At 37.0% G+C, this 25942-nt stretch overlaps 1 protein-coding gene across 4 annotated transcripts in view; it reads right to left on the bottom strand.

The window, feature by feature from the left end:
- PACS2 (phosphofurin acidic cluster sorting protein 2) overlaps positions 1-25942 on the bottom strand; it is a 325422-nt gene that overhangs the window by 174485 nt on the left and 124995 nt on the right. For all 4 annotated transcript variants that reach the window (XM_069103870.1, XM_069103871.1, XM_069103872.1 and 1 more), the window contains 2 exons: positions 18057-18219; positions 2041-2114 (listed from right to left, as the gene is read on the bottom strand). In XM_069103870.1, coding sequence (XP_068959971.1) covers positions 2041-2114; positions 18057-18219 — 237 coding nt within the window. The remainder of the gene's footprint in view (positions 1-2040; positions 2115-18056; positions 18220-25942) is intronic.

Raw genomic sequence — 25942 nt, 5'->3', positions numbered from 1 at the left:
TTAAAGGGTTAAAGTGGACACTGCAGAGGTTAGAAATGTCTTACTGGGGGGCGGCTAGGACCTGAATTCAAATCCGGCCTCGGACACTTAACATAAAAACTAGCCATGTGACCTTGGGCAAGTCACTTAACCCCAGTTGCCCTCCAAAAAGCAAAAAAAGAAATGTCTGTTATAATCTGAGGGAAAAAATGAGGTTCCTGAAAGACTCAAATCATACTATCTCTACTTATCAACTCACTTCCAAGATGTGCACATTTTTGTTATTTATCAGGCATTTAGAGTCAGCAAGATTGTAGAACAAAGAACAGCAATCTTAATTTTAGGTACTTAGTAGCTATGTTATCCTAGATAACTCATTTAGCATAGTATAGCCTCATTTACTTTATCAATTAAAGATGTATGACTTCACTCCTAAAACTATTGTGAGAAAAATTCTTTGTAAACCTTAATTTGGAATTAGTATCAAAGGTTGGATGGTAATAAAAAGCCAAAAAAAAAAAAAAAAGAGGTGAGTGAAAGAGGCCTTTAGATCTTATCTGGGCTTGGGCTTATGATCAAAGGGTGAAATTCAGACAAAGCTCCATTCAGTTCTTGATATGTATTAGATTTGTAATAGATATCATAGAAACCTTTCTGAATCATATGTCTAGGACTATTGTGAACTTTAGCATATATAATAAATCTCCCAAGTTTTTAAGTGAGACTTCAAAATCAATTTGCATCATTCTTGCCTACAGTAATGGTGCTCAAATATATGTTGGCCAACAACTGAACAAGGCAAAAGATTCCATAGAGCATCCACTCTTCATGATTCTCCTTAGTACTGCCCTAAAACCTCACAAGAACTAAGGGAAAAATGGTAGTATCTATAATTATAAATGTCATAAATGAACCACTACATTATAACATGTGAAGAAATATATTAGACTTCCATACCTGAAGAGTCTGCAATTTCACCAGTTTTGTATTCCCTCTCTTGATATAGGTCACAACCCTTCTATGCCTTATTGTCTAATTTATATGAGCTGCTGTGGCTGAAAAAATATCTGTCTCCTGGTTTTCTGTCTTTCAGTGATGAGCTCTGTGGAACTGGCTGGGCTGCCCCTCAGATTATGGAGACACAGTCTGCACCCACACCCTCCAGCTCAGCTGCATGAGCTACATACAACCTGGGTTGTTCTGTTCTAGCATTTAATAGCCTAAAGTCTTCTCTGTGAGATTCCAAACATCAGTAGAAGACCTTAGTTCAGTATTATAAAAACATTAATACCACAAGAAAACAGTTTTGGAACTTATGGAGAATGCTGGGATTTTATTTAAAAAAAAAAAACTGGTCACAGAAGGCTACATGATATTTTATGCTCACTTATTTTATCTTATGTATTACTACTGCTACTCCTATTGCCTTTTACCTAAGGATCACAAGGTGTTTGATAATTATTTATCATAACAGAATCTCTATGACCATTAAAAAAATAAAAATCATGTGAAAAATGAGGCTAAATAAGTGAACAATGAATTTCTAGGACTTCCTCAGTAAGTTAGTGAAAGAATCATGGTTAGAATCCAGTTGATTCCCCAAAATGATTACTTCCTTAGAATCTCAGCTGTCTACCTGAGTTAAACGCCTCAAGAGGAAAACAGTGCAAAAATTCTCAGAATTTGGGAGTTACTTGAGAGGAAGACTAAGAAGGGAAAAGAGATCAGACGTAGTCAAGATTCCTGGCACATATGGGACAATTAATAAAGGATACAATTTGATATCACAAGACACATAAAAGCAATAACAGAAGTTGATATTTATAAATCACTTTATAGTTTAGGAAGCACTTCACATATACTAATTCATTTGATAGTTTCTATAGAAAATAGCATTATGCCATGATCTTATCCACAAATTTTTGGCTACTCTTTTATTATTTGTTTTCCAGCATCTTGTTATAATTAAATAATTTGTTAGGATGGAATTAATTTTGTGACACCACATTTTTTCCATGCCAGAATATACAGCAACCTCTGGCAAACCACAGGGTGAAATACCTGTCCCTGGACAGCATCATCACTGGCTTCCTGTTCTGAAGAAAAGCTCTCATATTCTTCTTCAGAATAGTTGTCTGCAAATCAAGAAAGAGAGCAAGGAGTATCTTGAGATTCTTTTTTAGTAAGACACATTATTGTTTACATGTGTAGTGGTTTTAAGGTTAACCTCCTAAAAGTTATAAATAAAACAAAGACGGGTATATTTCCTCAAAAACAAACCAACAGACACTGAACAAGATACAAAGGTTGTTTACTGAATAACATTTGCTGCACAGGGAGAACAAAAAAAATTCTTCAACAACAACAAATCTCATTTATGAACCAAGTGAATCTACATTGATACTTGGTGATTTCAATGTAAAAGTGAGAAAAGGAGAGGCTGGTAAAATATATGTTTGAATACATGGTTTGGTATTAAGAAATTAGTTTGTCTGGGGTGGCTAGGTAGCACAGTGAATAGAGCACTGGCCCTGGAGTCAGGAGGACCTGAGTTCAAATCCAGCCTCAGACACTTAACACAAAAACTAGCTGTGTGACCTTGGGCAAGTCACTTAACCCCAATTGCCCTCCAAAAGAAAAAAAGGCAAAAACAAAAAGAAATTAGTTGTCAAAAGGTTTTGAGAAAAGGTTATTGAGAAGTCCCTCATTTATATATATATATTTTTTAAAGAATCAGAAGATACTTCAAGTGGCAAATACAGAACATTACCAGAAGAAAAAAAAAACCCAACACCTAGCACTTAAAGAAATTGAAAGAAAGTTCTGAAGATCAATAGGAAGATGAAATGAAGTGTATAGATAGATCACTTTTGTTAACTGGATTTCTTCATGTCCTTGTATCTTATTCTGTATGCTTCTTTTTGTTAAAAATTGAGGCCCATCTCCCAAAGAGGCAGGAGAAGCTAATATCTAAGGAAGTAAAAGGAAAAAGTTCAGTATAAAATTACAAGGTGAAATTGTGTATATAGAGCTCATCAGATAACTAGATTTCATGTTGTGTCCTACCTAGGTTTTTCAGCTAAAAGGAAGCCTTTCCCCACAAGGTCAAGTCTGTATCAGAGAACTCTGCATAAAAGAGTACAGGGAAGGTTACAGTCAACAGTGACAAGGTAAAAGCAAGAATGCAGACACTATTAAATAACATCTCTTGTCCTTCACTGCTCATCAAGTTATGCCTTACCATCCAAGAAGGAACAAAAAACTGTCATAGAGGTAGACAGAGGAAAACATTTGAAGGTTAGAGGCAAAGTTGATTTCATTATATTTACACTTTACAAATAGAAAGCTAAAAAAGTGGCCACAAGGGTTAGCCAAGAGAGCTACCAAAAAGAAGACAAAGAAGTAGGGAATTTACTTCAAGCAAATACAGTATGAGGGCAAAGATAATTTTTCTTTGATATAAAGAGTATGTATGGTATGTTGTACCCAAGTCATACCATGAAACATCCACATATGTACAATACGCAAATTGGTCTTCATCCTAGGGGATAAATGGGATAAGGCTAGAATAACATATTTCTACTCTAAAGTTATCAGGAAAATGAAATGTTCTTTGAAAGAATGAAAGAAAGGCTTACATGAGAAAATGAGGAAGAAAAGATCTTTTAAAGAGGCAAAAAAAAATTCTTTTTTTTAATGTTCTAATATAGTGGATAGAGCTATGGTCTTGAAGTCAGGTTCAAGTTTCACCTTTAACATATAATGGCTATTTGGCACTGAACTACTTAGTCACAAACTCTCAAGGTTCTATGTAATCTGCTATTTTAAGTTGCAGGGAAAAGTGCTGACCTGCATTGATAGAGTGAGTTTCCTCATCTGAAAATTCCCTATACAAATAAAATTATCCCAGATCAATACATTTTGGAAACAACTATTAAGTTACTAACCAATTCTCTGTCAGAGTAAAAAATAATACCCTCCATGATCTGGCACCAACTTACCTTTCTAGCATTATCTCAGGATTATTAAGGGCAGAAAAAAGCACTGGACTTGGGAGTCAAAAGAACTGGGCTTAAATGAAAGAGAGAGTATACCAGGTACTAAAGACACCAAGTGCAAACGTTTAGAGAAACATAATGTTGTAAGGAACAGCAAATAGAACAGAATGGCTGTACCACAAAGTACATGGAGAAGAAACTTAGGGAGTTAAAGTCTGGGACAGCTGCTATGTTGAGGGGAATAGAGAATCAATAAGAAAATAATAAAAGGACTGCCTTGTAGTGAGGCCCCACTACAAATTAGATAAAATAGATTTGTAGCAAACAGCTTCATCAGGATTTTGTGATTTTCTTCTGCTCCACTGAGCTGCATAAGAGTAGAAGCAGAAGAGGCAGATATTGTGAACTACAAAGACTGGGGTTTGGGAAGACATGATAAGCAACAGGCCAATTGTCAAGGGAAGTAGAGGATAATGTGTAGTTGAGCTGGTATACCAACAGGTCGAGTGTTTAAGGTCTGGGAAAGTACTGCATGGTGGAAGAATTAGAAGACAAAGAATAGACTTAGGTGTACTTAAAGCATGGGGAGACAGAATGATTAAAGATTATTAGTTAAAGGAGTTATAGAGTTCTTGAATACAGAAGCAGGACACTTAGAGGCAACCTTCATATGGCTGATGAATAGAAATGTAGAGCATGGGAGCTGAATAGATTGAGGAACTGGGAAGTTAGGGCATTAAAAAAAATCAACATTTATGCTGAAGTCTTCTAGTATGAAGGCTGGAACTGAGGTGGAAAAAAAGAGACTATAACTAAATTGATTTAGTTCTCAAAAAGGACAGAAAGAAAGTCTGTTTGACTAAAGTTAGAATGTATGGGATAAGTCATGTTCACTGAGCCTAGAAAGGTAGGTTAAATGTAGGTTATGGAAGACACAAGATGGGAGAGTTCTTTATTTCACTCAACTCCCATGACCTATTCCTCCTCCACTTGACCTCAGTGACTGTGATGGTTACCCACAAGTGTTACACTTTCATCACTAAGCACTCTGAAATCACATTATCTGATCACAACCACTTATATCATTCCATCTTTCCCTATATCACAGAAATCCATGAAACCCCAAGAGGGTCTATGCATAAATTTCAGAGGGATTGTAATGTATTTTTTAGACATTTTAACTACATTCCAATATAACTGTATTTAAATTTAATTGTAGAATTAGCTCTATAAGCTAGTGAGAAGCACCGCGGAAGACCCTTTCCCCTAAGACATCCGAAGGGGAAAAAGGAAGCTGTTGTCCCCCCCAAGACAGAAGTCAAGTCCAAGGCTTTGAAGGCCAAGAAGGCAGTGCTGAAGGGTGTCCATAGCCACAAAAAGAAGAAGATCCGAACATCCCCCACCTTCCAGCGACCCAAGACACTGAGGCTTCGAAGCCAGCCCAAATACCTCGGAAGAGTACCCCTTGGAGAAACAAGCTTGATCACTATGCCATCATTAAGTTTCCCTTGACCACTGAGTCTGCTATGAAGAAGATCCTCAACAACACCCTAGTCTTCATTGTGGACATCAAGGCCAACAAGCATCAGATCAAGCAGGCAGTAAAGAAGCTATCTGACACTGACGTGGCCAAGGTCAACACACTGATCTGGCCTGATGGAGAGAAGAAAGCCTATGTCCGTATTGCTCCAGACTACGATGCTTTAGATGTTGCCAACAAAATTGGAATCATCTAACTTGCTGTGTCCCATTCCACCTACAATAAAAAATTTTCCAGAAAAAAAATAAATTTAATTGTATCTAAAAATAACATTATGAGAAAGACTATACAGGCATGACCAGACTTCCAAAGGGACCTATGGCACACAAAAAGTAACTAGTTCTTGCTCAATGCTTTCTTCCTCTCTTATTGCTTGTCCTACATGTAACCTCTAATCTCTATGGCCCTCAGTACTTTCTTACATCATCAGTCCCTGTTTTGGCTACATTCTCTTCCCTTTCCAATCCTGACCCCTTGGTGAACCAATTCAACTCATCACTATCCTCTACTCTTTTAATCCTTTGTCCTACTGTTGCACCTTTTGCCAATCCAGTCTCAATCAGTGTGTGGCTTGAGTGATGCAGAAGTCATGAAACTATATTGACTGGTTCCACTACAAATGCCAGCAATTTTACTATTCCTCTCTAATTGATTTTCAAACCTACTCAACATAATTACTGTTCTGAACCTCCTTTCCTCTCCTCAAGCTTCACCTTTTTAGCAGTGGCTAATGCTTCATAACTCAATGAAAAAATTTTTCTAACATCTCTCTGTCATCATATCCCTTAGCTCTTCCCTCAGTCCATGCTGACGATTGTCCTTCTTGCCATGCCAACCCTTGTAATGTACCCTCATGATTTCTTTAGGAGAATGGTTCCTTTCTTGAGGTTTATAAACATGGGCATGTCTCCCTTATCCTTTAAAAAAAACAAAAAACTTCATTAAATCCTGTCTTCCCTCCTAACTACTTTTCTAGATCCCTCCTCTCCTTCATGACCAAAACTCCTTCAAAAAGCTGTTGACATTTGATACCTCCCTTTCCTTTCCTCTCAATGTCTTCTAAATACTGCTAAAGTAGCTTCTTATATTATAATTCAACTGAAACTTAAAGTTAACGCTAAGAGCTATCAATCAGAAGCAAAGAAGAGCAATGGATATAATGAATGTTGGAACTGGAATTAGGAACACCTGAGTTTGAATCCTGCCGTGTGACCCTTGGCATATCGCCTGACCTCTCTCATAGTACCTATTTCCCAAGGTTGGAGTGAGGATCATAGCATTCTTATGTATGTAAAATTCTTTGCAAACCTTTAAGCATTATATAAATGCTGCTTTTCTCAATTATCAAATATAATGGCTTTTTCTTAACTCTTATCTTTCCTGAACTCTGCAAAATTTGACACTTTTGGATTGACACTTCTTATTGGATGCTTTTTTTCCTTTGGGTTTTCATGATATCGATCCCTCTTGGTGCTCGGTCTTCCTGACTGCTATTCTCTGTCTTCATTGCTGATTATCATCCTTCTCATACTCTCTAACTGTGGGTGTTCCTCAAAGCTCTCTACTGTGTTCCCTTCACATTTCCTTATTTTGTAATTATTTTTAAAAGATGTTATCTTTTATTCTCTATGTAGTTTGGTGAATTTTAAGATGGTAAAGGCAATCTGTTGTAGAATATTATTTATTTTTTAAAAAAAATTAACAAACATTTATTAAATGCTTAACTATATGCCAGGCACTATATAAGTGCTGGGGTACAAGAAAAAGCAAAAAAATAGCTTCTGCCTTAAGGAGCTTACAGTTAATTTTTTTTCATATTCCTTATTTATTTGTAACATTCTTATTTTTTCAAATTTGGAGGTCCAGATTCTCCCCTTCTCTCACATACCCCTTCTCAAGCTTCTTAGAAAGCATAAGGCAGAGCCAAGATGGTGGAGTGAAAGCAGGAACTCACCTGAACTCCTCCGTGAACAATGTCAGTAACCTCTAAAAGGTGAATCTGAACGGATTTTATAGTGACAGAATCCACTGGGAAACAGAAGGTGTCCGTCCCAAAAAGCCCCATCTCAGCTGACCAACAGAAGCCAGCAATCACTAACATGAGAATCCCAGGTGTGCCTGAGAACAATCAGGGGAATCTGCAGAGACCACTCTGGCCTTGGCCACCAGCAGCTGAGCCTTCCTGAACTTTAGCTCAGGGGCACAGAGGCAGAAACCTGACACAGTCAGACCACCCCTCCTTAGTGACACTTTACACTGTGAGCCTCAGGGTAACCCAGGAAAACACTGAAAGTCCTGGCCTTGGACTCAGTCTGGACACCCAAATGGCACAGCACACAAAGTCAACAATGAGGCTCCTAGTTCCCAGATGAAGAAGTGTGGATCAGAGCCCTCTGTTCCCCAGAGACAGAATCCACTTGAAAAGTAAGGAAATGGGCAGTCACAATGTGGACAAAGCAAATTGGGAAAATAAAACAAAAAAACAACTGAATCCTATTCTAGTGAGCTAGAAGAACCAAATTTAGAAGGGTACAGCACTGACTCTATACCCACACCTGAGACCAAGAAGTGAATATGAACTGTTCTCAAATCCAAAAAGCATTCTTGGAAGATCTCAAGAAGTATTTAAAAAGCTAAATTAGAGAGGCAGAAGAAAAATTAACAGATTCCTTTAAAATTACAATTGCCAAAATGGAGAAAAAAACCTAACTGAAGAAAACAAATCCTTAAAAAGTAAAATTTGTGAATTGGGAAGGGAGGTTCAAAATTGAACTGAAGAAAATATCTCCCTAAAAACAAAATCTGAACATATGGAAAAAGAGCTTCAAAAACTAACCAAGGAAAATAATTTACGAAAAATTAAAATCAGGCAAATTAAAGCTAACAACTCTATAAGGCATCAAGAATCAGTCAGACAAAACCTAAAGACTGAAAAATTAGAAGAAAATGTAAAATATCTCATTGGAAAAACAACTGACCTGGAGAACACATCCAGGAGAGATAATCTAAGAATTACTGGTCTACCAGAAAGCCATGATAAAAAAAAAAAAAAGCTTAGCCAACATCTTTCAAGAAATTATCAAAGAAACTGTCCTGAGGTCCAGAGGGTAAAATACTTGTCTTTTGACACACCAGGGGCAGCTAGGTGGCACAGTGAATAGAGCGCCAGCCCTGGAGTCAGGAGGACCTGAGTTCAAATTTGACCTCAGACACTTAATACAAAAACTAGCCATGTGACTTTGGGCAAGTCACTTAACCCCAAATGCCCTCCAAAAAGAAAAAAAAAAGAATCCACCAAACATCTCCCGAAAGAGATTCCAAATTAAAAACTCCAAGAAACATTGTAGCCAAATTCCAGAAGTATCAGGTGAAGGAGAAAATACTGCAAGCAGCCAGAAATAAACAATTCAAATATCGCAGGTCTACAGTCAGGATCACATAGGTCCTAGCAGCTTCTACATTAAAAGACTGGAGGAATTGGAATATGATATTTTCTGAGGCAAAAAAGCTTGGACTGCAACTAAGGATCAACAATCCAGCAAAACGGAGCATAATCTTTCGGGCAAGGAGATGGTCATTCAACGAAATAAGGGACTGCGAGATCTTCCTGATGACAAAGCCAGAGCTCAATGGAAAATCTGATTTCCAAATAGAAGACTCAAGAGAGACATAAAAAGGTAAACAGGAAAAACACACACACACACAAACACACATTCACATAACTTGTGATTCAATAAGAGCAAACTGTTTACATTCCTATATGGGAAGCTGATACCTGTCAATATTGAACATGGTAATAATTACCATGACATTTAAAAGGTATTTACATAGATAGAACATGTGAGTATAAATAAACTAATCTGATGATAAAAAACCTTATCAAGGGATGCAAAGGGATTGTAATGGAAGAAAAGGAAACAAGGAGGCAGAAAAGGGTTAATTATGCCTCATGAAAAGGCATAAAAACATACTATAGTAGAAGGAAAGAAGGGAGGGAGATGAACATTATATGAACTTTACTCGAATTAGTTTTGGTTCAGGGAGGGAATAACATAAACCATTATGTATAGGAATCTAATGTGATGAGACACAAAAACTTATCATAGTAGAGGGAAAGGAGGGAATAATATACTTCGTTAAGTATAAAAATCTATTGTGCCACACAGGCAGTAGGAGGGGAAAAGGGGGAAAAGAAAGGGGGAGTGGTTAGAAAGGAGGAAAGAAGTAGTAAGGGGGAAGGGCAGGTAAAGGGAGAGGGTGCACAGGGAGGGAATACTGAGGGAGGCAGTGGTCAAAAGGAAAACTATTAAGGAAGGGAGAAATAAAGGGGGAGGGAAAGACAAAGACAGTAATCATAACTGTGAATATGAATGGGATGAACTCTCCGATAAAATGGAGGCAGATAGCACAACAGATTAAAAACCATAATCCCACAATATACTGTCTACAAGAAACACATTTGAAACAGGGGGATACACACAGGGTAAAGGTAAAAGGCTGGAATATAATATATAATGCTTCAGTTAAAGTAAAAAAGAAGCAGGGGTAGTAATTCTTATCACAGATAAAGCAAAAGCAAAATAGATCTAATTAAAAGAGACAAGGAAGGAAACTATATCCTGCTCAAAGGCAACATCTAAAATGAAGCAATATCATTACTAAACATATATGTACCAAGCTGTAAAGCATCCAAATTCCTAGAGGAGAAGTTAAGGGAGTTAGAGGAAGAAATAGAGAGCAAAACTACACCAGTGGGGGACATCAATCTCCACCTCTCTGAACTTGATAAATCTAAACTCAAAATAAACAAAAAAGTTAAGGAAGTGAATAGAATTTTAGAGAAGGAAGATATGACAGACCTCTTGAGGAAACTGAATGGGGATAAAAAGGAATATACCTTCTTCTAAGTGGAAGTGACACATATATAAAAACTGACCATATACCAGGGCATAAAAACCTCATAATTCAGTGCAAAAAGGCATAAATATTAAATGTATTCTTCTCAAATCATGATGCAATGAAAAGTATATGTAATAAAGGGCCTTGGAAAGATAGACTAAAAACTAATTGGAAACTAAATAATTTAATCCTAAAGAATGAGTGGGTCAAACAAGAAATTACTGAAACAATCAGTAACTTCATTCAAGAGAATGACAATGATGAGCCAACATACCAAAACTTTGTGAGATGCAGCAAAAGCAGTTCTTACAGGAAGTTTTATATCTCTGAATGAATACATGAATAAAATGGAGAAAATGGAGGTCAATAAATTGGGCATGCAATTGAAAAAGCTAGAAAAAGAACAAATTGAAAATCCCCAATTAAATACTAAATTAGAAATACTAAAAACTAAAAGAGAGATTAATAAAATTGAAATTAAGAAAATTATTGAAATAATAAATAAAACTAAGAGCTGATTTTTGCAAATAAAAAAAAATAAAACTGAAGGACCTTTAGTCAATATGACAAAAAAAAGAAGCAAACCAAATTACGAGAATCAAAAATGAAAAGAGTGAATCTACCTCCAATGAAGAGGAAATTAAAACAATAATTAGGAATTATTTTGCCTAATTATTTGGCCATAAATTTAGCAATGTTAGTGAAATGAATGAATATTTACAAAAATATAAATTGCTCAAATTAACGGAAGAGGAAGCAAAATACTTAAATAATAACATCTCAGACAAAGAAATTGAACAAGCCATTAATGAACCAGGGCCAGAGAGATTTATTAGTGAATTCTATCAAACATTTAAAGAACAATTGATTTCAATACTCTACAAACTATTTGGGAAAACTGGAGAAGGAATGCTACCAAATTCTATTTATGACACAAATATGGTACTGACACCTAAATCAGGAAGAGACAAAATGGAGAAAGAAAATTATAGACCAGTTGCCCTCATGAATACAGATACACAAATTTTAAATAAAATATTAGGAAAAAGATTACAGCAACTCATCAGGAGAATAATATACTTTCATTAGGTAGGATTTATTCTAGGAATGCAAGTATGGTTCACTGTTAGGAAAACTATCAACATAATCTATTATATTAACAACAAAATGAGTAGAAACCATATGATTATCTCAACAGATGCAGAAAATGCTTTTGACGAAATACAACACCCATTCCTATTAAAATGCTAGAAAGTATAGGAATAAATGGAGTCTTCCTTAAAACAATAAGTAGCATCTATCTAAAACCATTAGCAAGTATTATTTGTAATGGGGATAAGTTAGAAGCATTTCCAATAAGACTGGGGATGAATCAAGGATGTTCAATATCACCCCTGTTATTCAATTTGGTACTAGAAAATATTAATCATAGCAATAAGAGAAGAAAAAGAAATAAAAGGAATCAGATTAGGCAAAGAAGAGCTAAGCTTTGCAGATGGTATGGTGATATACTTAGAGAACCCTAGAGAATCAAGTAAAAAAACTACTTGAAATTATAAATAACCAGCAAAGTTGCAGGATATAAAATAAACCCAGATAAATCCTTGGTAATCCTTTGTATTTCTAATGAAATCCAACAGCAAGAAATAGAAAGAGAAATGCCATTGAAATTTACTGTAGACATAATAAAATATTTGGGAGTCTACCTGCCAAAACAAATGCAGAACCTATATGAACACAATTATAAAACACTTTTCATACAAATAAAGTCAGATCTAAATAACTGGACAAATATCAGTTGCACGTGGCTAGGTCGAGGTAATAAAAATAACAATTTTACCTAAATTGATTTACATATTTTAGGGCCATACCAATCAATATATCAAAAAATTACTTTAAACAGCAAGAAAAAAATAGTAACAAAATTCATCTGGAAGAATAAAAGGTCCAGAACATCAAGGGAATTAATGAAAAATGCTAGGGAAGGTGGCCTAACCATACCAGATTTTAATCTGTATTATAAAGCAGCAGTCATCAAAACTACTTGGTACTGGCTGAGGAATAGAGTAGTGGATCAGTGGAATAAATTAAGTACATGAAACATAGCAGTCAATGTCTACAATTATCTACTGTTTGATAAACTGAAAGACTGCAGCTTCTGGGATAAGAACTCAGTACCTGACAAAAACTGCTGGGAAAATTGGAATATAGTATGGCAGAAACTGGGCATAAACAAATATCTCACACCCGTATACCAAAATCAAGTCTAAACGGGGGCACAATCTAGATTTAAATACTGATACTGTAAGCAATTTGGGAGAGCAAGGAATAGTTTACCTGCCAGATTTATGGAGGAGGGAAGATTTTATGAACAAATAAGAATTAGAGAGCATTATGAAATGCAAAATGGATCATTCTGATTATTATTAAATTGAAAAGTTTTTGTACAAATAAAGCCAATGTAACCAGGATTAAGAGGGAAGTGGAAAATTGGGAAAGAATTTCTTTTTGCTTTTTTGGAGTGGGGAGGGCAGGGCAATTGGGGTTAAGGGACTTGCCCAAGGTTACATGGCTAGTTTGTGTGTGTGTGTGTGTGTGTGTGTGTGTGTGTGTGTGTGTGTGCAAATGTCTAAGGCTGGATTTGAACTTAGGTCCTCCTGATTACTGGGCTGGCGCTCTATTCACTGCATCACCTAGCCACACCAGGAAAGAATTTTTACAACCAGTATCTCTGATAAAGGCCTCATTTCTAAAATATACAGAGAACTGAGTCAAAGTCATTCCCCAAATGATAAATGGTCAAAGGATATGAGCAGGCAGTTTTCAGAGGAAGAAATTTAAGATATCTATAAGCATAAAAATGCTCTAACTCACTATTGATTAGAGAAATGCAAATCAAAATAACTCTGAAGTACCACACCTCCCTGGTCAGATTGGCTAAGATAACAAAACAGGAAAACGATAAATGCTGGAAAGAATGTGGAAAATTTGGAACACTAATGCATTGTTGGTGGGGTTGTCAACTGATTCAACCATTCTGCAAAGCAGTTTGGAAGTATGCCCAAAGGATTATAAATAATTGCATACATACCCTTTGACCCAGCAATACCACTTCTAGGGATGTATCCCAAAGAGATTATAGAAGTGGGAAAAAGACCTACATGTACAGAAATATTTATAGCAGCTCTTTTTGTGGTGGCAAAGAATTAGAAATGAAGAGAATGCCCATCAATTGGGGAATGGCTAAACAAGCTGTGGTATATGAATGTAATGGAATACTACTGTGCTATAAGAAATGAGGAGCAGATGGACTTCATATTTACCTGGAGAGACTTATATAAATAGATGTTGAGTGAGAAGAGCAGAATCAGGAGAAATTTGTGCACAATTACAGACACCATGTATGTGTGACAACTAACTGTGATAGACTGGGCTCCTCTCAGCAATGCAAGGTTATAAGACAGCTCCAAAAGACTCATGATGGAAAGACATATCCACGTCCAGAGAAACAACTACAGAATCTGAATGCAGACTCAACCAAACTACTTGCTCTCTCTCTTTTTCTTCTTTTGTTTGTTTCCTCTTTCTCACTGTTCACCTGATTGGTTATAATCCTTCTTTACAATCTGACTAATGTTTAATGTGAAGTTTCTGTAGATCCTATATTTGACTGCATGCTGCCATGGGGTGTGGGGGAGGAGAGGGAGGAGAAGACAGTTTGAAACTCAAGGGATTATAGAACCAAATGTTGTAAACTAAAAGTAAATAAATAAATAAAAAACAGGAGACCTTAACGGAAAAAAAAAAAAAAGATCAGCCTATTAAAGAGAACTCTGGCAAGAATCTTTCCAGCAATGACTAAGAGATGAACCCCCTGTGATTGTCACAGGACAATCTTTTTCCTTTACCTTTATAGAAACAGACAATGGAGGCATTCCTGAACTCCTGGGGGATAACCTTCTCTTTCCACATAACCTGGAAAACTTCAGTCAGCAATGGACCCCCTATCATGTCAATCTCAATTGTAATAGAGTCAGCACCAGGTACTTTGACACATGAAAGGAATCTAATGGCATTCAAAACCATTGTTTTGTTGGAGCTTCAGGTAGGGAGAAATTGACTTCAAATTGAAGTACACAGTCAATGGCCTCAGCATTGATTGATGATGATTGATTGAGAAAACTATGGAAGTGTTCAGCCCATCTCTCTAGGGTCATGTCCTTATCACTAATCATTGTGGCTCCATCACTGAAGTTGAGATGCACCATAGGTCTCTGGCCCATAGACAGCCTTCAGGGCTTCATTAAAAGTGCTTTAAGATTGTTACTATCTGCACAAAACTGAATTTCATTTGCCTTCTTACTGAGCCAAGAATACTGTACTTAAGCTTTGCTTGTACTTTCCTTTGGATGGAATTAAGTGCTGTCTTCTTAGATATGGGTGAATTATCTTGCTGGTAAACCCTGTGGAGTTCATATTTTTCACTTAGCAGCTTCTGAATTTCCTCATCATTTACATCAAACCAGTCTTGGTGTTTGCGAGCGTTCTGAACCAGATAAGCAAATGCAGTGCTATACACCAAATCTCTGAAAGTTGCCCACTATTTTTCTGCTCCACTGTTGCCAACTGGGTGTTGGCTCAACTTTCCCTCCATCTTAGCAACAAACAGTTCCAGCTAAGAGAAGAGCTCTAATTTGTTGACATTAATTCTTCTGGTGGTCATTTTGCCTTGGGGGTGTTGTTTTTGTTGAATGCAAATATTTAGCCTGGAAAGGATAAATCTAACACCAGTCCAGCACTGCACCACACATTGCCTTTGTCACTCTCACATCCTGTCTGTCTCTTCTTATAATTACATAATTCTTGGGTAAGGACAAATTCCAATCAGCAGGGGAAAGTATCAGTTTAGTCGTTCCTCTAAGTAGGAATGTTTATATATTAACAAATTGTCTACAACAGATACTAGATAAAAATTGCAGGGTACAGTGCTTTTCTCCTACCCTACCCACATAAATCACTCTTTTCAACGATTAACTGATTACTATTATTTCTTTGTCTAGCACTGTAACTTCAATGGCGTAACAAATGTCCTGCAAAGAGATTCCCCTATGTATGAAAATCAGCAACTGCTGGAGTAAGGGAGACCTGTAGAGTCACTGTTCTGGGATATGTCAGGGGTGAAATTTGTGCTCTGGTCTTCCTGACTCCTGAAACCAGCCTTCTCTTCAGGAGGCCATGCTGTCTTTCTGACTAATTACCTACTAATTACATGTGCCTCTGCACAGGGTGTTAACCGAATCCTGGAAGCAGTCTAAGTAAGCTCAGCTCTCCATCACTAAATCTGTAACTTGCTTCAAGTTGTAGCTGATATACTACCTTCTACATGATACCTTTCTTGACTCAACTGCTAGTGCCTTCTTATCTATACTGTAAATTTGTAAGAGGCTGCATGGTACAGCATACAAAGAGATATCCTCTGTGCACTCTGCATAAAGATTACATACATCATGACCGTTTGACTCTGGCTAAGTCACTTAACCTCTCGGTACTTTAAGGAACTCTCTAAAATCATCAAGTGCAGAGAACATGCCAATCTGAGTTGAAGGAGGGAATCTCTTCACTCAGAAGGAATTCTTTTTTAAAAAAACATTTATTTATTTACTTTTAGTTTACAACATTCAGTCCACAGTCTCGAGTTCCAGATTTTTTCTCCTTTCCTTCCTCTCCTCCCCTCCCCCCACGGCGGCATGCAATCTGATACAGGTTCTACAAATACATTCACACTAAACATTAGTGAAGCTGTAAAGAGGAGTTATAACCAATGAAATGAACGACGAGAAAGAAGGAACAAAACACAACAAAAAAAAAGGGATAGCAGGTAGTTTGCATCAATCTGAATTCAGACTCTGTAGTTCTTTCTCTGATGCGGATAGCCCTTTCTATCATGAGTCCCTTGGAGCTGTCTTATAACCTTGCACGATGTGTCTGTAACTGTGTACAAAGTTCTCCTGGTTCTGCTCTCCACTCGGCATCAGTTTATGTCTCTCCAGGTTATTATGAAGTCCATCTGCTCATTTCTTTTTATTTTTTTTCTTCTTGGAGGGCAATTGGGGTTAAGTGACCTGCCCAAGGTCATATGGCTAGTAAGTGTGTCAAGCTCCTGACTCCAGGACTAGTGCTCTATCCACTGTGCCACTTAGCTGTCCCTGTTCCTCATTTCTTATAGCACAATAGTATTCCATTACATTAATGTACTACAACTTGTTTAGTCATTGCCCAATTGAAGGGAATCCTCTTGATTTCCAATTCTTTGCCATCATAAAAACAGCTGCTATAAATATTTTTGTACATATGGGTCCTTTACCCACTTGCATGATTTTTGGGGGGATACAGACCTAGAAGTGGTATTGCTGGGTTAAAGGGTATGTACTTTTTTATAGCCTTTTGGGCATAGTTCCAAATCGCTCTCCAGACTGGTTGGATCAGGAGTAATTCTTTATACAATGAAAATATAGATCTAGTCCCTATTCCTATTCCATATATTCACATATGTACACTTCCCTTGAAAGAATATAAATTTCTCAAGAGTAAGGATTATTAATTTTTTTTGCCTTCATATATCCAATGCCTAGAATAGTACTCTTAATATTTTCTGACTGATCAACTAATACATTCCTGTGGTGCCATATTGTTTTGAATCTTAACGCATCAAAACTTTTAGGAGTCTAAGGAATCAAAGAAGAAGTTTGCTCAAAGTGTAACAGAAAGAGTCAAGAAAGGTATCATGTACAAGGTAGTATATCAGATGCAAAAAAAGCAGGTGATAGTATATTTCCACCAGTAAATTATGTGCAAGTAGTAGAATATGGGACATCACTATGGAAATGTATGACTGGAAAAGGAAGTGGGCTAACCATTTAGCAAGAATGGGGAATAACTCAAAGAGTTGCAAAGATACTAATAAAATGTAAAAATACCTTAGAGGAAAACCTTTAGCAATTTTGGTAGCTCCTTGGTGGAGCACTGATGAAAGAGCATGAATACACAGATGGGAGATTTAGGGGTTCCAGATAATGGAAGGTCAATGAAGTGGTACTCATCCGACACCAAAGGAAGAATATAGAAAACAGGTTAAACAGAAAGCAACTGGAAACAGAGAATCAAATCACCACTATGTAAGTACAAGGTATTTACTGCCAAGACAAAGGGAAAAATCCCCATGCTGGAACATGGACTGAGCATAACCAAACCCTGCTAATGCATGACCATTGCATTATGATGAGAAAAAATAACAGAGGTGACACATATGAGCCTGATGTTTGAATGACATTTGGACAGGAGGGCAAAAGATGAATGATGCCTAAAAATATCGTGGAGAGAGAAATCAGATATGATTTACTGACTATATAACCGTAGAGTCAAAGGGAAAGCTGGAATACAGCTCTACATGTGAAACAAATCTATTCCTCAAAGATATTAACCTGGACCTATTTAAACTCAAAATATTATTTAGATAAATTCAGCTTTCCTTTAGATTTTCCACATAACCTGGGAGGTCACAATGAAAGAGAATAGTTCAATGACCCATTACTTATTAGCTGAGTTAGTGAACAAAAAAGAGGAAAAGAAGAAAAACTCACCTGTGGATTTGATTTTTTGGCTGGAATGCATAGTGCTGTCATCATGGTCTATTGGCTGACTAGACAAAGAGAAGATCCATATTTCAGCTACTTTAGCAGTGACTTCCTTGATGTTGCTACAAAGGCTCAGAACCTGGCCTCCTTCAGTTGGGTGCTGCATCACCTGTGTTTGGGTAATTCAGATGGTTGATTGTAGCACAGTTAAATATAAAAACTCCAAATGTTTTTAAAGCCATCTAGGTACATCTTTCAAGTGTGTGTGTGTGACTTACTTGGCTTTTCCTTCTTAGCCATGGAAAAGGATATTTAGTCAATGCCCAATGAGCGTTATAGAAGGAATCCTGGGATTCAGAGACAGGAAAGCACTCAGAATCATAAGTTACAACAGAAACATTCAATCACCTACACCCATAACATATGGTTTTCAGGTAATTTTTTATCAGAGGTTTGAGGGTGTTTTTGTTCTAGATTCCCAGTAAGGGAATACATACAAATATTTACAAATAAGTCTTTTTAGCTCTTCCTATGTTCCTAGGGATGGTTTTCTGGATGATGTTGAAACATGCCTAAAGATAAGGGAATAAGATACTGATCTTATACCTGATAGTCAAAGCAACACTGATTTATATACTAGCTCTCTTAAGAAGAGAATGTGTTTTGGCATATGTTATTTCACAAAAACTTTTTATTCTTCAAATGTTTCTTAGATTTGGTTGGGGCACCAGAGGAGAGCTAATTCAACTTTCTAAATACTGTAGCAATTCCCTCTACAGAATCCCCAACAGGCAGTTATCTACCTTCTGGCTTGAGTACTTTTGATAATGGGATCACTAGCTTATGAGATACCTCATTTCCTCTGGCACTTACATTTATGATACAATCAGTGTTATCCTATCCTTTTATTCCTGGAGGAATTGTACATTTGCATTATTCTTGTCCCCACACAATTTTTAGTACTCCAATTCAGGAAACAGAAGACCAAAGAATCTACCTTAAAAAAAATTGAGGCATTAATCAGAAATTATACTTCTTGTGTTTTAAAATAGTTATAGTTTCAGGATATTTTGCTACGAAAAGAATATCTGGTAATACAAGGATATATGCCATGTGCCTGTCTTACACTGTCATTTTACCTAAGGAATTCAATATATAAAATTCCACTGGAATTATCAAGTGAGATTACAGAGGAAGTTCATGGAAATGTCAACATCAAGAACCCAACAAATTCAAGACCAATTTTATAAGAATTTGAAGCACACTGAAGTCACCCTATGGAACATACATTCTGGCTCCTTGGGGATAGGCATGCACACTGGTCTCTTGATTGGGATACGTGCTTCACTTTACTGAGGTGACCACAGCAACTCTTGATTTATGCCATGAACCCAAGTGATTGGGTGTCACAGAATTCTTTGCTGAGTATCATGGGGAGGAAACTTTTGTGAAGGAGTCCTCCTCCTCCCTCCCCTACAGGTAGACTATAAGAGGGACTGAAGGGTAAAATTCTGCTTCAGTCTCTTCCTCTTTTAAAAAGTACACTGCATAGGCATTGCCCTTCCAGTGGAAGGTGGGAGGAGGGGAAAGTGGAGCTCCTTTCCATGAGCCTTATTCACTAAAAATCAATCCTAAGAAAGGGGCATTTTTAGCCTTGACAAGTACCTCACAAATCCAAAAGTTTAGGAGTTCATAAGTCAGTGCTATTTCCAATGCTTCTTCTAGAGAAGATGCACCACAGCCAGAGGATACAAATGACTAAGGAAGGACCAAGGACTAAAGACTAAGAAAGTCCAGATCATGTCCTGGGTGACTAAGGGGTTGAATTATAAGTTGAATAGACAACACAGGTCAGCAACTCCACCACATGCAACTTTGCCTTATGGGGAGATAAAAGTGATAGGAATAACTAATTATTTCATATTTTAACTATCTGTTATTGTGATTACTTTTTTGTGTCTTAAGCTTTTTCTTTTTGTGGAACAAAGAGTTATTTTCTATATGATATCTACTTTATACTTTGAGCACTTTTTCTAACAGGGGTCTTGTTAATTCCTGTTTAGACCCCTAGACATAAGCCATGATTAAACTCTGGAAAAAAAGAGAAACACGCAATTAAATCTAAGTGTCTTTATAGACACTGAAAAATGGAAATATCTGGAGGAAAGGAATCCACACTCAGCATAATAATTTTCTACGGAATTTTAAATGATGTAAATTGATTTTTATAACAAAGAGCCTACCCCATTCATCATATATTACCAAGCAGAGGGGTATGGCAGCCAAAGACAAAAATAGTTTACAATATAAACTCCTCTGTAAAATATTAAAGAGAAAAATGGTGGCTTATTAGGATTAGGACCGTCCCATGAAGCAGTAAAAAAGAGCAGAATGAAAAACAAGTTTGAAGAAAGTCTGGCAAAAGAAAGAGGTTCTTTTTTTTTTTGGAGGGGCAGTTGGGGTTAAGTGACTTGCCCAAGTCACACGGCTAGTTTTTTTTGTATGTGTTAAGTGTCTGAGGTCACATTTGAACTCAGGTCCTCCTGACTCCAGGGCCAGTGCTCTATTCACTGCGCCACCCAGCCGCCTCAAGAAAGAGTTTAAGGAACATTTAAGGATGAAATTCGAAGGACAACAACAAATGAAAGCTGGGGGAAAACCAACAAAAACTTTTAAAACAAACTTTTCACCACCAAAGAGAGTGGAACCATTACTTTAGAGTCTAATAATATGGGTATGTTTATGGAGAAAATAGAAATGGAACTGAAGGGAAAAGTGTGAATGTAGAAGGACTAGACTAAGTATATACAGAGGAGGTTCATGATGATGGTTACATAATTTTGAGGGCATTGAAGTCCTTCAAGCTATCTCAAAAATGAGGGGAAAAAAATCTTGGCCCCAATTATTACCCTCTTAAATAGGCCTGTACAACCAATGGCCTATGGGCCATGTACAGCCCCACAGGCCACTTGTAGCATGCCAAAGAATTTTCTCTACATACAAAGGATGTTTTCCTCTACATTTTTCACAGGTCACTGAAATCCTCTGGTGTGCTTCAAGTGAGCTACAGGTTGTGCAGGACTACTCTAAAAAGTGACTGAGAAAACATTATTAACATTTCATATGCCAACTTTCCCATGAACATAAACTATAAGAAAAATCCATACATGCAGCAAGGGAACCCTTACTAGAGCTATTAGAGTAACTTTAAGAAGGGACATTCAAAAGTAAACCACATCGGGGCGGCCCTGGAGTCAGGAGGACCTGAGTTCAAATGTGACCTCAGATACTTAACACAAAAAAAAACTAGCCATGTGACTTTGGGCAAGTCACTTAACCCCAACTGCCCTTCAAAAAGCAAAAAAAATAATAACAAAAAAGGAAACCACATACTTCAAGGAAAAATGTAGAGAACAGAGAATCCCACTGTACTTCTGACTTGAGTATTAAAAAATCACTTTAATTGGGTGAGAAAAATGCCACCTTAAGGTTTCTACTTCAATGAAGTATCTCAATATATGAAAAAAAATTATATAAGATTCCTTGAAATGTCTAACATTAATTTAACTGAGAGACAACTTTGTACAGTAACATGGAGACAAGGGCTATCTTTTATCTTTATATCATCATCAACTCCAACCTAACACAGTAGTGAGCACAGAGCAAGCACTTAATAAATGTTTGTTTACTAATAATCCTCTGAGCATTTTTATCAATTAAATACTTAAATGGGAGGGAAATACACTTGTCAAAGAAGTTCACCTCAGTTATAAAGGAAATTCAGGGCAGAGTCCAAGTTGAAAAGGGAGTCCTAACAGATAATGAGGAATAGCAAGGTGAGATCCTCCACATGTTCCAGTCTGCAGAAGTCATTGTACCAAACGCATCAAGCCCTGGAATACTACAGAACTTCCTAAAATGATACCCATAACCATACAAGAGTTATTCTGGCCTATCCACATAGTTTTAAGTGAAAAACAAATAAACAAAACAAACAAAAAAAATAACAACGAAAATTGTCCAAACTATGACATTCAATTAAACAACCTACAGCAAGAGACAATGAACTAACTGGGCTCAAAATGTAATAGAGCAAAGCAAATGGATTGCTTAGGGGGAACTGCAAAGTTCTTTAAGTGAGTTTAAGCTTCTCCTTGGGAAGATAACCCATTTTTAAAAATTTCAATATCCTTCTGGTGATACTGTATGGCTGATTCATCGAACACCAGTTTCTGAAGTAAAGCTGAAATTCATCTAGGAACAATGTACTACATTACAAAGAACTGAACCAAAGTGGTGACTGAAAAGACGTCGGCAAAGAAACGTATAACAACATTCTAGGAATTTTACTAAATATAATGTTACAATGTTCAAATATAATAACATGATGTTCAAATGAATGATAAGTTAATGAAAAAATCATGTATTAAGTGCTTACTACATACAAATAAAGTGCTGGGATGTGATTGAGGGGATACAAAAAGAAGAGAGATTATAGTCCTTGTTTTCAAAGATCACATTCATATCAACATATACAATATGTGATTCAGCTGAAGTTTCAGCTAACTGTCAGAAAGGTCTCATTGCTCCTTAGGATACAGTGGCAAAGGAGATGGTGACACATCTTTTAAAATATCATTTGCATCAATAAAATTGTATTGGTTTATGATGCTTAATCACTTGACGATACCAAAAAGACTGGTGCTCGGCCCCAGTGTCGGGATAACCTGGGGATCGAATCCAGGCTCAGACACTGTAACCTTGAGCAAGTTACTTACCCCCAATTGCTTTAAAAAAAAAAAAAGACTGGTGCTAACAGCTTTCTTTTCCATGTCTTCAACAGCTCAAACTGCTGAGGAAACAGTGGGGGTTGCTGTACCTATTGGTAGAAGGTAATCAGTAGTTGTTAGAGGCGGTAGTTGAGGTGGTTTTACTCAAAGAAAATGAGGAAAAATCCACTGTGAATTTATGGAAGGCAGGAATGGGGTGAGCTCTGCATAAATGGAGGGCATACCTACATTGATGATGTAGTTCATAGAATTACTATAGCACTTGTGTAATTGAGATCTTGTCATGATTAAACTACTGCAGAATGATGAAGCTATTCAACTATATTTCATGTGTGTTGCAGATCCATTTCTAACTGGCACACAGGAGTTTAGTAGAAGTAACTGATTAACGGATGGACATTTACTAGAGTAGAGTGGGGGGAGGGAGTCTCAAGAAATGACAAATAATAAGGTTCTGGACTTGATCAACATTTTAACCAACATCATATGATCAAAATAATTCAATAATTTAAATTTATAAAAATTTATTACCACAGACATTCAGAAATAGAAAAAAATGTTATCATAATTATCAGACTAAGACCAATCTAGTAAAAAAATTAGTAATCACTTGCTTCATGTGGGAAAAGAAAGCCCTTTCCCCAAACTTCCTTTGGGCAGATCCACTTTTCCCGGCTCCCAGTGCTGGGAGGGGCTTCCACATTTGTATGATGTCAGCACTTCCAACTCATATACTAGGTAGTGGTGGGTGTTAATAGTATGGAATTTGAAGATCCCCTTGTATTGGCAAGCTAACAGGTACTTAGCATTGAGTTTGAAGTTCACGATTGTGTTAAGACCCAGAATCTGTGAATCTGACAATGGGATGAACTTACTGACATAACAGGAAGGTGCAGGAGAGGGAGGCCCTAATACCTTATATAAAGGAAAGGGCAAGCTAATACACTACTGCTGCAGAGAGAGAACGTATAAGAGAGAATGTGAGAGACAGAGACAGAGAGAGAGAGAGAGGGGGAGAGAGAGACAGAGACAGAGAGAGGGAGAGAGACAGACAGACAGAAGACAACTGCCAGGATCCCGAGAACTTCTACGAACTGAGAACAGAACCTGTAGTGCCAGAACAGAACTTCTTCTGAGAACTGAACTGAGACCTTCTGAGAAATGAGAAGACAGGAGAACTGAGAAGGGAGCTCTTGCGGTGTAGAAGGAGAAAACTTGGTATCATGGAACTTTGTGTTGATGTTTGTGATACTTTGTACAGAAGCCCTAGGACCTTATGGGAAGCCCTGAAAGATTTTCTGGTTGTCTGTTTACAGAAGTCTTGGAGGAGGATTTTGGAGGTCCTGGGACTTTACTGATTATTTGTATTGACCTCCTGGGCCTTGTTTGTGGGTCTGTGTTGATTTCACAGGCAGATAGTGAATTGATGATGGTGCTAGCAATGTGCATGAATGCTGTTTTGGCTCTGTTAAGCTTTGTCTTCCCAGACACAGGAACTGTGAAGGACTTGAAGTGGACTGGACACTGTGAGCTTCAATATGGACAGCAACTGGACAAAGAACTAGACAAAGAACTGGGAGCTGCCTTTGAACTCAGGTGACAGAATGTGAGCTCTATGAGAGCAGGGACTGTTGTCTTTCCAGGTACGCTCAACCCTTAGTACCATGGCTGGCACATAGTAGGCACTTAGTAAACTTTTACTATGAATTTTAATTCATAGTAGGCTGACTACTTATTTTCTCTCTTACATTTGCAACACTAGCACCTAAAAGCACACAGTAGGTACTTCATGAATTTTTGGTGATTGACTAACCACCATATAAACTTATATTGCCCACTTTGATGAGAAGAGTAAGCCCTAGAATTCTGGAAGCTACCTTTTTTGGTGACATGTTTTAGACTGACATCCTTTAAATGTTCTTTATTTTGATAATAACCAATTATCATATAATTTCTATTCTTGTGTCACTGAATCACTTAAGGTAAAGGACATCTACAGTCAGGGATCGAAGTCAGGATACCACTACAAAGGAGAAAACAGCTCACAAAAAGAAGTCCCCCTTGTTCCCATGAAACTTCTGTTTCTCAGTTACCAGGAGTCCGATAAAAAGTACTGCATTAAAGTACTTGACTCCATACAGCCTGGGATGATTGGCTTCAAGTCTTCAAAACTTATTAAAATTGAAAAAAAGAAAATAATCTGTTAACAAACATTTATTAAGCACCAACTTTGGAGATAACAAAGAAATGCAAAAACCAGTCCCTGCTCTCAAGGAAATCACAGCCTCATAAGTGAGACAGCATGCAAATAACTATGGACACTCATACTATCTATAGGTGGAAGTCACTAAGATTAAAGAAGACTAGGAAAGTCTTGCAGAGGTAGGACTTGAGCTGAGATATGAAGTCAGGGACTACAGGAGATTTACAGGAGGAGGGAGAACGTTCCAGGCTTGAGGGACAGTAAGAAAAAAAGCAGGGAGTTGGGAAATGGAATGTCACATTTCAGTAACAGCAAAGGAGGACACAGTCAATAGATCTTGGTATAGTGGTGCGAAAGATGACTGGAAAGATAGAAAGAAGAAGGCTTTTTAAAGTCAGAAGATTTTGTAAAAATAAAAGAAGCACAAATTTAAAATAACTTTTATTTAAAATATTGATGCTCAAGAAAATGCAAATGAAAATAACTGAGAATACCTTATAGCAATTAAAATAACAAACCTGTTTTAAAATGACAAAATTCAACACTGGCTAGGTTGTGGTACTAGATACATTGCTTGTGAGATGGCAAAATGGGAGAATCTTTTTTGGAGTACTATCTGATACTGAAAAGTTATAAAAATACACAAACATACCTAACAATCTTATTATTGGGAATAGGTCTAGGAATATTATCAAAAGGAGAAAAATATGTATTCAAATATATTTTAAATTATATCTGGCTACAAAAACTAGAAATTACCAATGAAATGTTGAGGGAAACTGATGAATATGTTGTAGTGTATCAATGAAAAAAGGATGCTGTCAAGACAAACAAGTATGAAAAACAGAAATCTATAAAAATATTATGAAGTAGTTTCAAGAAAAGAAAGCAGAACTAAA

Source organism: Petaurus breviceps, unplaced genomic scaffold (genome assembly GCF_028583685.1).
Source record: "Petaurus breviceps papuanus isolate PSGF00001 unplaced genomic scaffold, PetGlider_PUasm1.0 64, whole genome shotgun sequence".
NCBI lineage: Eukaryota > Metazoa > Chordata > Mammalia > Diprotodontia > Petauridae > Petaurus > Petaurus breviceps.
The sequence above is the reverse complement of the archived record's forward strand: the minus strand, read 5'-3'. Positions and strand labels throughout refer to the sequence as shown.